We start from the raw sequence: 15,949 nt of genomic DNA on the forward strand, positions 1-15,949 counted from the left end.
AGTATGAACATAAAAACATCCAGTTTTTCATGAAGGTAAACTAATACAGTATTCCAATTCTGTTCCCTTTTGCCTTAACCAAAATTATTTGCCTGAATTTTCAAAACTTGACATACCTTTTTCCTACTGTTTTGTTGAGTTGCCCACAAAAGCTTTGAAATGGCTGAAAAATGAGCTGGAGGTGAAGCAGGAAGACGAAACCAGGACTCTAAGTAACATAATGTTTAGGTACCCCTGTTGTGTTTGGAAAAGTGAGACTGTGCAGTTGCCTGTCCCATCCAAACAAAAGGCCATGTAGCCATTCTTCATCCCAGAGGCCCGGCAACAGGCATGGCTGGGTGAAGATGGGTTTCTGGTGCAGAACTAGATTATTTTCTGGGTTTCACACTGCTGTTCTGTCCATTCTGTCCTGAGATGGCTCCTAATTATCATTAACACTGAATTCTTTTTTTTTTTTTTTTTTTTACTTCTGTATGTGCTGACAGTTCTAAGTGTAGAATTTTCTCCAACCCCTCCCTGATCTCTGGCCTCCACCCAAACAACCTGCTCATCCTGCTACCCCTTAAAAATAGTAACAACATTTCTGTGGTCTCATATAATCACAAACATAGGGGTCTTCCTTCCATTTCTGCTCCTTCCCCCCCACCCCCACACTCATCTCTTTTTCTTTTCAAACCAGGTAGGATAAATACATACAAACATACATTATACCTTCTGAATCTTTTGTTTTCTCTAATAGAAAGGAAGAAAGAAATGAGATGTAGCAGAAGCTGTTATCCTTAGAATCCCGCCACCATAGGGGTCATCATATTTGCTCATCACCTTTGATATTCCACATTTTCTCCCCTTCTGCTTCCTATTTATTTAAAGCAGTGGAGTCACGCCTCATGAAGTCAGTTCATTAAGGCAAAAAGCAAATGCTGTCAAAATTATCAGAGGATTCGAGATCAATATACCATCTATTGGTACACCTAGCACAGCTGGTTTTTCCTCTGGCATCAGAAGAGGCCATTTTTCTTTGCCTAAAGCTTTGATAAAGTAGTTAGCATTTGGGAGCCATGATATATGCAAAATACGTATTTTTTAAGTCTTAGAACTGCACCCATCTTGGTGAGATTCTTGAGCCCTGAGCAGCACATGAGTATTGAGACTGGCTTAGGGAACTGCGGATCCTGTTTCTCAATCCCGATGCAGACTCCCAACGGAGTGGAGTATGGGCAGAATCCTGGGCACCATTTAAATGGTGAATTTCTCCTTGCCTGTCTTTTCTTTTGGTGCATATATTTGAAATCAAGTAAACGGAATGTTAAATGCACATATAGATGTGGCACCATAGCATTTCATTACTGAAGATTAAAAAATCACTTATTTATTTGCTTGCAAAGAATTCAGTGGCACTGTCTTTCTGTCCTAGCATTCCCATGGTTTGGCATGGATATTGGTGGAACTCTGGTTAAATTGGTCTACTTTGAGCCAAAGGATATTACAGCTGAAGAGGAACAAGAGGAAGTGGAGAACCTGAAGAGCATCAGGAAGTATTTGACATCCAACGTTGCTTATGGGAAAACCGGGATCCGAGATGTCCATCTGGAATTAAAAAACTTGACCATGTGTGGACGCAAAGGGAACCTGCACTTCATCCGCTTCCCCAGCTGTGCCATGCACATGTTCATTCAGATGGGCAGTGAAAAGAACTTCTCCAGCCTTCATACCACTCTCTGTGCCACGGGAGGCGGGGCTTTCAAGTTCGAAGAGGACTTCAGAATGGTAAGTTTTGTCCTTGTTAAAACATCCGAACTACCTATTAGAGAAAGAAAGAAAATCTCTGATATGTTCATAATCATGGCATCTCATACCAAAGGACTAGACTACTACTAACTAGCCTTGGGATTTTGAACAAGTTCACTTCACCTCTCTGTGCCTCAGTTTCCTCATCTACTGAATAGGTACAACCTCATAGGGTTGTTACATGGAGGATTAGATGAGGTAATATGTACCTGGCACTTCATTAATGCTCAAAAAAAAAATTTATTGCCATTCTCAACTTTTGCTATAATTAGTGCTGCACAGTGTGCTAAAGACAATATGATATAAAACTCTCTTTAGAGTTTTCCTCAGACACTACACAATTTCTTGAAAAGCATAATCACTGAGTCAGTTTTATAGGTATGTAGACTGAGGCCCACAGGAAAGATTTTCTTGAAATCTTACTAAAAATTAATACTTCTGTCTATCCATTTGCACTGTCTTTTTGTTTTATGAATGTCATTCAAAATTTTTGCTTACAAACAAAAAAAAAATGAAATCTTTGATAGGTGAGTTCCTTTATTAATGAGCACGATGTAGGAGGTGCTACATAATAAGAATAGTGCCGTATCCTGACTGGAGGTACATTCCAACGCTGTTGCTCATTTAGATTTGACAAATTTAGTTCAGTGGAGGATATGAATGAATGACATGGAGTCCAAACGTTGTCTTTATTTAGCAATCCCTTAACACCTAAATGTTCCCATTTTCCCATTTTTACAGTCAAGGTAATCTTTGTACTATCCAGCCTCATCTCACAGGGAATAAAAGGAGAAGAAAATAAAATAATAGGTGAAGAAAATAAAGAAATGAGATTAACAGAAGTGATAGAACATAGGAGAAGGAAGGGTTGGGAGATTTTGGGATTAGTCCTGCCAGAAAGTTGAAAATATAGTGAGGGTAAGATGTAAAATATAGTGAGGTAAGCCTAGAGTACAGATCACTGGCATTTTGTCATGGAAGTAATGCACATGTGCTGCTGAGGCAAGCACTGTCGTGGAACTAATGTAATCCTGTATTGTCATAACGTCTATCATTAATGAATAAATTAATGAGGCAATGCGTTACTCCTGGTATTAAGCCATAATAAAAACTGCATTTGTGTCATCAAAGGGAACATCATTTATCTCACTGATTGTTGTAAATAGTGTGTAGAAGAGCTGGCAATGAAGTCTTACCACAGTATCCTGAGATTGATTATCTTCAGGTTTTGGCTTTTTTCTTTTATGTCCCCTTTCCCTACCCAGCAGTAGAATTAAGAGTTTCTAGGAGTGCCCCCTTGATAAGAGGTGGGCATCACCAAAATTCTGATTCAGGCGAAAGGAATGCTGACCCAACCCTATTGCTGTCAGCTCACCAGTTCGCTCACTATTTGTCCTTCTTCCCTGGAGAGCCCGAAATGAACCAAGGTGACTTGGAGCATTTATGCAACATCCATCAATGCCTCCATCGCTCCTCTGGGGTAATGTGTGTTCTAGGAGGAAGTTACTCAATGGACGTTGGCCATGAGCAAGTGTGTTTCTCAAGATTCTGAACTGGGAAAGGTCATAACTTATTACAACCAAGGTGAAGCCTCTGCTCATGCAGGCAAGCTGTTGGAGCCTGAGAAATAGACCAGTGCAGGGAGCAGGGTTATGTGCCAGCCATGTGCCACTTAACGACGGGAAATGTTCTGAGAAACTTCATTGTTAAGCAAACATCATAACGTACACTTACACAAATCTACAGGATATAGCTTACCACTATATGGTATAATAACCTATTGTTCCTAGGCTACAAAGCCTGTATGCATGTTACTGTACAAAACAACATGAGATTAAACCAAGCACAGAAGAAAATGATACAATCACAAGATGTGGAAAGCACCAGATGCATGAGGCTGCTGCTGGCATAACATGGCATACTGTTTTACAGCAAACTTATTGTTTGTTTGTTTGTTTGTTTATTTATTTATTTAATTTTTAAATTTTTATTGTTTAAAGTATTACATAAGTCTCCTCCCCACCCCCCCCACCCCCCCCACCCCCATTGACCTCTTGTTTGGGGTTCTCTGCGCTTCCTGGACTTTAAGTCTATTTCTTTCACCAGGTGGGGGAAGTTTTCTGTCATTATTTCTTCAAATAGGTTTTCAATATCTTGCTCTCTCTCTTCTGGAACCTCCATAATTCAGATGTTGGTACGCCTGAGGTTGTCCCAGAGGCTCCTTACACTATCTTCATATTTTTAGGTTCTTTTTGCTTTTCCGGTGGGTGTTTTTTGCTTCTTCGTATTTCAAAGCTTTGACTTGATTCTTGGGATCCTCTAGTCTGCTGTTGGATCTCTGTATATTATTCTTTATTTCAGTCAGTGTATGCTTAATTTCTGATTGGTCCTTTTTCATATTTTTTTTAAAATATATTTTATTTATTGATTTTTTTTTTTTTTTTTACAGAGAGGAAGGGAGAGGGATAGAGAGTTAGAAACATCAATGAGAGAGAAACATCGATCAGCTGCCTCCTGCACACCCCCTACTGGGGATGTGCTCGCAACCAAGGTACATGCCCTTGACCGGAATTGAACCTGGGAGTCTTCAGTCTGCTGGCTGACGCTCTATCCACTGAGCCAAACTGGCTAGGGCCTTTTTCATATTCTTGAGGGTCTCACTAAATTTCTCAGAGGTTTCTAGCAGGTTCTTGAGTAACCTTATAACCGTGGTTTTGAACTCTATATCCTATATCCAGTAGTTTGCTTTTCCATTTCTTTCATTTGTGACATGTTTCTTTGTCTCCACATTTGGCTGCTTCCCTGTGTTGATAGAGTGGCTGTGTGTGCTAGGTGTCCTATAGGGCCCAGTGGCTCAGCCTCCCCAGTTACCTGAGGTGGACACCCTTGGTGCACCCCTTTGTGGGCTGTGTGCACAGTCTTGTTGTAGTTAAGCCTTGATTGCTGTTGGTATCACTGGGAGGAATTGATCTCCAGGCCAATTGGCTGTGAGGACCAGCTGTGACTACAGTGGGAGAACTGCTGTGCTGGAGACACCCTTATGGAGCAGGACTTGCTTCAGTGGGGCTTTGGTGCTCACTGAGTCTGCCCCTTGAGTGTGTCTCTTATGGATCTGAGGAGTTGTAATCTGGTATGGTCTCACACTGACCACTGGGTACACTGGCTCTTGGATTTCCAAGGAGGTGCAAAGTCAGCCACTGCCTGAGGCCACCCAGCTGGAGCTACAGAGAGATCTGCAGATTCCTCCTCCTTGTTTGGGTTTTGGAAGTGCCCAGATGAGGCCCAACTGTGAAGCAATGCAGGCTGCCGTTGCAGGGCCCTAGGCCTTCCCTTGGAAGCCCTGGAGCTCTGACCCAGCTGCAGTTTGTCATGCCTTAGGTTGCAAAAGGACAGTCCATTCATATGCAGAAGCTGCTGCACACAGCTTGGGTGGGGTTGTAAATTGGGTGGGGCGGGCGGGGTCTCAGGGAATCACCAGGACAGAGCAAACAGCAATGGCTGCCCGTCAGTCCTGCCCCGGACAGGTGCCCGGGTCTCTGTGTCCCGCGGTGAGCACCACTGAGTTAAAGCCGCCCTCGCGTTCTGGCCTGATGCCAGACAGTCCAGTTTCTCCTCGTATGAGTCTGGGGTCCCCAGAGTCTCACCCGGAACTGGAGATCAGTGCAATCAGGAGCTTGTCTCTCCCTCCCGATTGAAAAAGACAACAGCGCACTCAGTCACCAGCCCGTTTCGAGCGTGGCTCTGTACCTCTGCACTTCCGCACATCCGCCCAGTCTCAATGCGCTTTTTTCTTTCCTTCTAGTTGTAGGACTTCCACTCAACCAGCTTTCCCGTGGTTCTGGATGATATTTGTTTTGTCTTTTATTTGGAGTTTTGATGTGGTTGTGAGAGGCAGCAAGTATGGGTGTTTACCTATGCCGCCATCTTGGTTGTCTCCCTAACAGGTTTTTCTTTTTCCCTAGCATAGTTTCAGGATGTCCAGCTGGACAGACTGTGTCTCTGTCCATGTTTGTAATGTTGTCTCTGGACATGGCTATCGATACTGTTGACAGACCTCTGATTAATTGTTAAGCAGCTTAACCCATGATCCCAAAACTGACTGATGTAATTTCTACTTTTCCGTTTGGGTGATCCAGGAAGTGATAACTTTCCTTTTTCAATTTAACAAATGTTTATTGAGTGTTTATTATGGACAGGCCTTTGATCATGATGCTCAGGGGCATCCACTGAACCAGAAAACAAATCAGAATGTGACCGATGCTCTGAGCGTGATAGAGGAGGCTGAGGAATCCAGGACTGAGAGAATAGCATTTGCACTGCTATGTCTCACTGTAGTCTTAGGTCTCCAGATGGATTTTTTTAAAAAATATTTTTATTGATTCCATAGAGAAAGAGAGAGGGAGAGAGAGAAACATCAACAATGAGAGAGAATCATTGATCAGCTGCCTCCTGCATGCCCCCTACTGGGGACCGAGTCCACAACCTGGGCATGTGCCCTTGACCGGAATCAAACCCAGGACCCTGCAGTCCTCAGGCCAGTGCTCTATCCACTGAGCCAAACAGCTAGGGCTCCAGATGGGTTTATACTTCCAGCATTACTCCCTTAAAATGTATATAATTGTGTATATCTCACACAAAAGTTTCACTTGGGAAAAAAAAATGTTTAGAACCATTTATGAGATAGATTTAATTTATTGCGGGGTATCACTTAGAATGATTGTTTGGGTGTATCACCTTGTCAGTAACCTGTTCTAACTAATTCCGTTCTGCAGCAACAGGCATCAGTGGGTTTTGTTGATTGGGAAATTCAGATGAGTGACAGAAAGTCAAATGTTTTCTTCTAGCTATTAACTTGATGCCCTTTTTGGCAAAATAGTTTAGTACTTTTATACGTTGTTTCCAGAACCCAGAAGCAGTACCCATTAGGAATGAAGACGAAAGAAGACAGCACATCTGTGGGAGATATTTGCAAGTTGTATCACGTAGGGAAAGTTATTAAGTTCTATGAGCCTTAACCATAGAATAAGGATAATAGTGCCTAGTTATAAGGTTTTGTGAGAATTAAATGATCTAGTACAGGTGCTTGGCATGTAGTAAGTAATAAATACCAGTTATTACTGTCTTAGAATTTTAAAAACATTTAAGTTAGACTGTGTAAATTATCTTCATTAATTGGTTCAGTTTCAGGTTGGTGATTGCTAGGGGGTTTTTTTTTGGTCATGGAAAATTATCATCAACACAGACCTCAGGACCAGTAATAATACCATTCTCAAAAGATCATGAGTTAAACTTTTGAGGATGCAAAGTGGCCACTTGCTCCTGGCCAACTCATTCCCCTTTACCTTTTCCCCCTCTGTTCCTAGGAGAATAGGAGTGTTTGTCTCCTAGGAGCATGAAAGGACACTGAGGCTGCACCAGCTATTAATACAAGAGTGCCTTGTACATGCCAAGCCCTGTGCAAGCATTTTTCATATATTATTGTCATGTAATCTTCACAACAACTCTATGCATTGGGTGTTACTATCCTCATTTTACAGATGAGGAAATGAGCCTTCAGAAGTTAAATATTAGAGCCAGAATTCAAAGCCAGGTCTGCCTAACTGCAAAGCCAGGCCTGGGAAAATGGGAATTGGACTTTGTGGGCTCAGGAGATTGTCCCCCACTTCCAGGCTCAGCGTGCCACCCTTGGGACTTCAAGTCCTGCCAATGAAGTGTAGGATTCTTGCTGCTTTCGGAACATTCTCACCCTCTTCACCTTGTGGGAGAGCCCCTATCTCAATGGTATGCTCTACTTGTTTCCTATGGCTGCGGTAACAAGTCACCACCAACTGAGTGTCTTCAAACAACAGAAATAGATTCAGTTGTAGTTCTGGTGGCCAGAATGAATCAAGGGGTTGATTGACAGGACCACACTTCCTGCAGAGGCTCTTGGACAGATGCCATTCCTTGCCTCTTTCAGCTCCTGGTGCCTACTGGCCTTCCGTGGCGTGTGGTGCAGCTCTCCAATCTCTGCCTTCATCTTGGCAAGGCCTTCTCGGTGTCTATCAGATCCTTCCTGAGTGTCTCAGGAAACGTGTCATTGGAGTCCCAGTAGATAATCCAGGATGCAACATGCTTAACTTAATAACATCTGCAAAAAGCCCCCTTTTCCATATAAGGGAACATTCACAGGTTCTGAGAATTAGGACATGGACATTATCTTTCGGGGCCACTCTTCAACCCACACTACAGAGCAGCGAGAGGCTTTTCTAGCAGCCAGTCAAGCTACCTTCCCTCAGCTCGCACTGTGTGCAGAGAGGAAGTCTGAAGTCTGGCCAAGGCTACTGATCATCAAGATTTACAACTTGGTGTCGCAGTGACACATTTTAAGTCCCACTAAATGTCTCTGGCGCCTCCCCTAAGGCTATGGCAGCCTTTATCACAAGATTTTGTTCTCTTTTAGATCGCGGACCTGCAGCTCCATAAACTGGATGAACTGGATTGTCTGATTCAGGGCCTGCTCTACGTCGACTCCGTTGGCTTCAATGGCAAACCAGAATGTTACTATTTTGAAAATCCCACAAATCCTGAATTGTGTCAAAAAAAGCCGTACTGCCTTGATAACCCGTACCCTATGCTTCTGGTGAACATGGGCTCAGGGGTCAGCATCCTAGCGGTGTACTCCAAGGACAACTATAAAAGAGTTACAGGGACCAGGTAAATGTGGTTTCACTAGGAAACCTTTTTATACTTAAAACCCAGGTCTCTTCCTTGAGGACCAGTTTATAAAAATGTAATTTACAGTGAATACATTTTCAAAAGAAAGTTATTACCCTCTGTCAACCAAAAAGGGTTTATTGGGTATATTATGAGGGTGATTTACATAAAGGTAATAGAACACAGTCCTGTCCTGTTGGAAACTGATCAGGTTGAGGGAAGAAGGGTCATACACCGTCTTTTGGAACCACCCTGGTGCCTAGCTTGGGATGAATTGCTTGAAATAATAGGTCATTGCAACCAGTAAGCCAAACTGGGTTTATAAGAAATGTCTGTTACCCTCAGGTACATGCTCCAGCTGAAAATTGGATGAGTCGGCATACCTCGCAGGGAATTTTGGAATGTAATGGACAGGAAAGCAGCTGTATCACCACAGTTGGGAAGAGTGCCTTGTTTTTTAGTGCATACAGCATACACACCCAAGGGCAGATGGGCTCAGCCTCTCTCTCTCTCTATATATATATATATAAATATAAATATAAATATAAATATAAATATAAATATAAATATAAATATAAATATAAATACACACACACACACACACACACACACACACACACACACACACACACTAGAGGCCCGGTGCACGAAATTTGTATACAGGGGAGGGGGTGTCCCTCAGCCCAGCCTGCACCCTCTCCAATCTGGGATCCCTCTCACAATCCAGGACTGCTGGCTCCCAACTGCTCGCCTGCCTTCCTTCCTGATTGCCCCTAACCGCTTCTGCTTGCCAGCCTGATCATCCCCTAACCACTCCCCTGCCAGCCTGATTGATGCCTAACTGCTCCCCTGCCAGCCCGATTGCCCCTAACTGCCCTCCCCTGCTGGCCCGGTCACCCCTAACTGCCCTCCCCTGCAGGCCTGGTCCCCCCCAACTACTCTCCCCTGCAGGCCTGGGTCCCTCCCAACTGCCCTTCCCTGCAGGCCCAGTCACCCCCAACTTCCCTCCTCTGCCGGCCTGGTCACCCCCAACTGCCCTCCCTTGCAGGCCTGGTCCCTCCCAACTGCCCTCACCTGCTGGCCATCTTGTGTCCACATGGGGGCAGGATCTTTGACCACATGGGGGCAGCCATCTTGTGTGTTGGAGTGATGGTCAATAATCTGCATATTACTCTTTTATTAGATAGGATAGAGGCCTGGTGCATGGGGAGGGGCCAGCTGGTTTGCCCTGAAGGGTGTTCCGGATCAAGGTGGGGGTTCCCTTGGGGTGTGGGGCGGCCTGGGCGAGGGGCCTGTAGTGGTTTGCAGGCTGGCCACGCCCCCGGCAACCCAAGCGGAGGCCCTGGTATCTGGGATTTATTTATCTTCTACAATTGAAACTTTGTAGCCTTCTGCTCGCTCCATGGCGGCAGCCATTTCTGTTGGGATTATTTATCTTCTATAATTGAAACTTTGTAGCATTGAGTGGAGGCCTGGGCCGGCCAGGGTGTGCGGAAAGCTTGGCTTCCTCCATCACCGGGGAAACCCAAGCCTCCCTCCTGCTCTCTCCGTGGCCACAGCCATCTTGGTTAGGGTTAATTTGCATACTCGCTCCTGATTGCCTGGTGGGCGTGGCTTGTGGGTGTAGGGGAGGCATGGTAAATTTGCATATTACTCTTTTATTAGATAGGATTATTGATTTCAGAGAGGAAGGGAGAAGGAGAGGTAGACGCATCAATGATGAGAGAGAATCATTGATTGGCTTCCTCCTTTATGCATGCCCCCTATGGGGATCGAGCCTGCAACCTGGGCATGTGCCCTTGACCGGAATCAAACACAGGAACCTTCAGTCCACAAGCCAACCCTCTATCCACTGAGCCAACCCGGCTAGGACTCAGCTTCCTCTTAATGGGAATTCAACCTGGGAAAAGGATCTGAGGTCAGAAACCTGAGATCCTGGCAGAAACAAAATTAAATAAGGTTTTTCTCCTAAGAGAAGAATTTGGTATGAATGTTTCTCCAACTTATTGGACCACAGAACTCATTTTTGGAGGCACAACTTAAGGAACTAGTGCCATGTGAAATATGGTTTGGGACATGATATTGAAACCATTGTTTTTGATGGATGAAGATAGCATGTAACTTCTCTGGGCCTCAGTTATCCTCATTTGTGCTGTGAAGGGGGTTGTTTCTTAGATACTTTGTACAGGCTTTTCCAGTACTGGAATTCTGCAGTGTTATTCGCCCATGAGAATGAGAGCACTGCTTTCTACACTATTTCCATGACTTGTGATGGATCTATAAAAATCAGTGGTTCTCACTGGGCCAAGGAAGATTAATGCCCCAGGGTATCTTGGCAATTTCCAGAGACTTTTTTTTAGTTTTCCCAACTGGAGGTGGGATGCTACTGTCAACTGGTGGCTGGAGTTTAGGGGGCCCCCTACAAGAAAAAAGAAAAAAGTACTAAGCCCCAAAAGTCAGTAGTGCTGGTGTTGAGAAACCCTGGCTTACACACACAAACACACACATTCTGACTGAATCCCAGGCATACATTTTCTAGCTGAGAATACAGAACTAAGCCTACCTGCCCCCACAATCATCACACTGACCCCTGGGCCTCAGTAGGACTGTCAGGCCCATTAGAGGCAAATGAATATTTCAACTGAACTGGTTTTACCTCAGAGAGTGATCTTCTGATAAAGGCACAATTCTTAAACTACAGACTTCCTCCCAGAAGGAGTTGTTGACTCCTAAGGTGACAACAAGCTAAACATTTTCCACAATTAGAGATATGTATAAAATATTGTTGATTAACACTTAAATTCATGAATTACAGGTAAATGTTCTCAAACTTGGAACTTCCAGGGACTTGGGTCATCTTCTTGAACAGCTACTAACGAACTAATGGTGGTGCCTGCCTTCTAGTCCATGTGTAATAATGCCTATAAATTTCAGTTCCTGGTAAATGCTCCATTAATGACCAGTGCTTTGCAATCAATCATCAGCAAATCCTGACTGGATGTCCAAGCTTAGCTACAAGCTCTCTCTAACCAGTAGTTTTGGGAATTGCTAGAGGAGAATGAATGTTAATAAACAGCCCTGCCAGGGGCTGCCACAGGGAGGGCAGGCAAATGAGACACCAGTGCTGGGCCCCAGATCCTTCTTGTCCAACCAGAGCTGTTATACCAATGTTTTCTTTTGATCCAAGTGAGGAAGCCACTGATATAAACCATTGTGGTCAGCAGTGACCATCAGTGTGTGGAACAGATTTTGGCAGTCACGGGGTTTCTCAACACCAGCACTACTAAGCAAATGTTGTGAACTGATAGCTGTAATTCCAGGTTGTTTTAATATCCTATTTCCTCATTAAGCATTTTTATTTCTAGGAAGTCACATCATCACAGGATATCCGTTTTCTTTTAAATATGCTTTCTAATGGTTTGCTTCAGTGTTATGTGCAGTCTAATGCATCCTAGATTAGGTAGCCAATGTGTTTTTTTCTATTGACACATTCCAATTTTACTATTGGAGTCAATGAAAAAAAAAAAAAAACCACAGGACTTTACAATTGACATTGTTAGAATGTGTAGCCTATTAAAAGAGGAATGTAAAGAATTTTGAAACTTCAGTGAGAGTTGTAGTGCAGCTTATCTCATTATTCTGGAATCTATTTTAAGAGCACAAGCACTCTAATTGAAGGTTTCTTCTACTTCTCCCTAAAATCTCTCACTTTCAAGGTTGCTTGGTTTTTTAAAAAAAACAACAATGATATTCAACAGCTGTTTCTAGTGATATGTTTTTGCTATCATTTGCTGAGAGTCTTATTGTGTGCCTGCCGAAACAACCAGATGTGTCATTATGAACAAGAGAATCAATTGATTAAATAACATTTAGCAGGCTGGGGATATTAATAAAGTGCTCTTCTGCGACTGTGCATTCTTCCCTGCTATCTGCAGTGTGCCAGCTGTGCAAATGCATGCTCGCTTCCCCATTCAGCTCCAAGTCTTTGTCTGGAGTCACCTGTCATTTCCCAGTCATACAAAGCACTTGTTCTCTTTCACTCATATCAACACATCAGTTGATGAGTTGCCTTCTTTCTAAGTCAGCCAGTAACTTCAGTTGCCTATGTTTGGAGTAGGTTGTTGAATGCCTTGATTAATACCAGTCTCTGATGTTCAAAGAAAGGTTGTATCGATGAAAGATAAAGCTATAAAGAAATAGGAGCAAACACTTAATAGATACAGAGGGAAAACAAGACAAATCCAGCCGGCACGCAAAAAACAAAAACAAAACAGTGTTCCCATTAAAACACAGTAGCTTTGCAGGGTAGACTGAAACTGATACCAGAGCATAACCCGCCATGTTAAATATAAATGAAGGTACACTTTTTCAGAGGAAATCCAAAATTTCTACTGTGACTGGGTTGTCAAGGCAACCGTGTCCATGGAGCTCTTTATATCCTGATGGCACTGCACCTACATTTGGATAGCTGCCACTGGTGGTGCCTACCTACAACTTTTCCATGAGGACCCTTAATTTTCATCAAGTATGTATTTTTCTAAGAATCAGTAGTTATAAAATATTACATACAGTTTGCTTTAGATGTGATTTAAAGCGCCTGTCTATAATCTGGCACCTCCTCGTTAGTGGTTATGGACAGTTAAATATACATTACCCTAAGTTTTCTTACTTCAAATTTAAGTTAGAAATAACCTTAATCTCAACCTGAATTTTCTTTTAGAAGCTAGTATCCAAACACATAAGGGGTTTCCAGGGCTAACAGTTCTTGGAGCTTCAGAACAAACTGATGTGAGCAATTTACTCTTCACCTTTACCCTTCTGTGAGGCGAATAGGGAGTAATACCCACGGTCATGTCAGTGCTCCTTGTCCTGCCTGGAGTTCACTGGTGATAGCTCTACTTAGAATCTGCTGTTCTTCCCCTCAGGAAACTTTTGATATTAACACACTATTTTAACACATAGTTGGAGCTTTGGAACCATTTTGACTTTTTCTTTACTAGCTTTGACTCTTGGTGGTAAGAAAAATATTAAAAACTTTTTCCAGAGCCTCCTAGAAACAAATACAATATGAGACCAACCAGTGGCTTCCTTTCAGAAATTTCCAAGGAGGTTATATGAGATCTCAGCTAGAGTCAAGCGAGGTCAGGTGAAAGGTACAGCTTTGGGGCTGGCTGTTCCTGCCCGAGTACCCGGTCATATTTGTCATCATAGTTTGGCTCCATCATTTCTCTGCTAGTTATCTACTATTTTCAGACCACCCGAATTAAGAGCAATCGATTGCCTTCATTTTATAGGTGGGGAGACTGAGACACTAGTGGCTAAGGTCAAGGTCTCACAACAGAAATCAGTGAGAATCCCTCTGGTTTTGCTCTTGAATTCAGGGGCAAGTTTCCCTTGACGTTTCTTTTCCGTCTCTGCCCTCTTTTTTTATTCAGTCCACCCGGAAGCTCTTTTGTACCCTAGCACTTTCATGCAAGTGCCTCTTTGCTTTTCTTCTGTTTTTATTTTTTTATTTTTTTTTTTTTAATATATTTTATTGATATTTTACAGAGAGGAAGGGAGAGGGATAGAGAGTCAGAAACATCGATGAGAGAGAAACATCGATCAGCTGCCTCCTGCACACCCCCCACTGGGGATGTGCCCGCAACCAAGGTACATGCCCTTGACCGGAATCGAACCCGGGACCCTTCAGTCCGCAGGCCGACGCTCTATCCACTGAGCCAAACCGGTTTCGGCTTCTTCTGTTTTTATTAACCTATATTAGTGGTCTTGATGTCATTGGGGAGTTGGATGGGCATATCTTTAAGTGAAATTAAAAATAAACATTATTGTTCCTTCAGTCTTGGAGGTGGAACATTCCTAGGTCTATGTTGCTTGCTGACTGGTTGTGAGACCTTTGAAGAAGCTATGGAAATGGCAGCTAAAGGCGACAGCACCAATGTTGATAAGCTGGTGAAGGACATTTACGGAGGAGACTATGAACGATTTGGCCTTCAAGGATCTGCTGTAGCATCAAGGTAGAGACGAAGTGGCTAGGAACAGTCATGATTAAACACAAGGCAACTTCTCCACCCTGGCTATTCATGTAGTTCATTTTAAATATTTTAACCCACCAGGTGCAACTATCTATGGGATTGGAGTTCAGATTTGATCTCCTGCCCGTTATGAAGCACCACAATGTTTAGCTCTTGATGCTTGTGCTTAACATAGGGCAGCTTTGAAAGAAGGTTCTGGAAAATGGCAACAGTGTCCTGTTTCATTCTTGTCCAGATATCTAGAGGCATTAAAAAAAAAATTCTCCCCCATTAATAGCCATGCTATTTTGTTCCTATTAAGAAAAGGGCAGCCAACCATTCATATTGTAATCTTGTCTGCTTGTAAACCATGGCAGCGAAATCAGGTCATTTGAGTTTGAGCAGAGTTATTCATACAGCTTGCCACAGTACTTTGGTGGAAGCATGGGGTCTGCCTGAGGATGATTTTGAACCCTCTTGCTGATATTTCCAACATAGCTTTGGCAACATGATGAGTAAAGAAAAGCGTGAGTCCATCAGCAAGGAAGACCTCGCCCGAGCCACACTGGTCACCATCACCAACAACATTGGTTCCATTGCTCGGATGTGTGCACTGAATGAGGTAAGGCCTTAACCTGGGGAAAGCCATGTGTCATTCATATACATCACCTTTGGCAATGCAATGACTATTAACCCTTACAAACTACAGTCTTTGAGAAACCTGTCCTTTGTTTGGTAGTCACACCTTATAGAACTAGAAGGGTATATGTTGGGGGGAGGGGGCGGGGAGGCAAAAGAATATGTGTTTTATTTTTAAGTAGGCATTGGATGAGAACAAAACCATCCATAGGAAAAACATGGTAAAATAACAAACCATGCCTTAGCCTCTCTACCCATCAGTAGTACCATGTACCTACTGAAGTGTGAGGAAAAGCTTTGTGCACCCTTGCAAATATTCGTGGGTAAAGAGCGCCACTTGCAATATTTGATATTCTCTCTGCTTTCAGCTTCTTTACAGTGTTGCCTTGTGGCATGGAGTTCAAGCAGCATTGTACAGGGCTATCAAAGCACAGAGAGCTTGCTACAGCTAAGGCCAGCCAGAGCCGCAGGCACAGGAAGAGGGAGAGCTGGTGACAGACAAAATGTTCAAAATATTGTAAATTTCCTTTGGGGGAAAAAAAAGGAACCTTTTTCTGAAATATAAGATGTATAAAGTGGACTGGCTCTTACTGAGCAGTGTTAGGAAGACAAGAAAGGGGGGTTGGGCATGGAACAAGTAATAGGAAAATTATTAACTAATCATAGTAGCATCAGTAATAGAGTTTCTTAAAGTATAATTTTTTTTAATCCTCACCCGAGGATATTTTTTCATTGATTTTTTTTTAGAGAGAGGGGAAGACAGAGAGAAATATTGGTGTGAGAGAAACACATCGATTGGTTGCCTCCTGCAC

At 43.2% G+C, this 15,949-nt stretch overlaps 1 protein-coding gene across 4 annotated transcripts in view; it reads left to right on the top strand.

The window, feature by feature from the left end:
- The window catches only part of PANK1 (pantothenate kinase 1), a 50,612-nt gene that overhangs the window by 26,777 nt on the left and 7,886 nt on the right, over nt 1-15,949 (top strand). For 2 of the 4 annotated variants that reach the window (XM_080688046.1, XM_080688048.1), the window contains exons 2-5: nt 1,415-1,767; nt 8,231-8,484; nt 14,325-14,501; nt 14,997-15,120. In XM_080688046.1, the coding sequence (XP_080544172.1) occupies nt 1,415-1,767; nt 8,231-8,484; nt 14,325-14,501; nt 14,997-15,120 (908 nt within the window). The remainder of the gene's footprint in view (nt 1-1,414; nt 1,768-8,230; nt 8,485-14,324; nt 14,502-14,996; nt 15,121-15,949) is intronic. The other 2 variants (XM_080688047.1, XM_080688049.1) reach the window with 1 other exon arrangement.

This window comes from Plecotus auritus, assembly GCF_963455305.1.
Source record: "Plecotus auritus genome assembly, chromosome: 9".
Lineage (NCBI taxonomy): Eukaryota > Metazoa > Chordata > Mammalia > Chiroptera > Vespertilionidae > Plecotus > Plecotus auritus.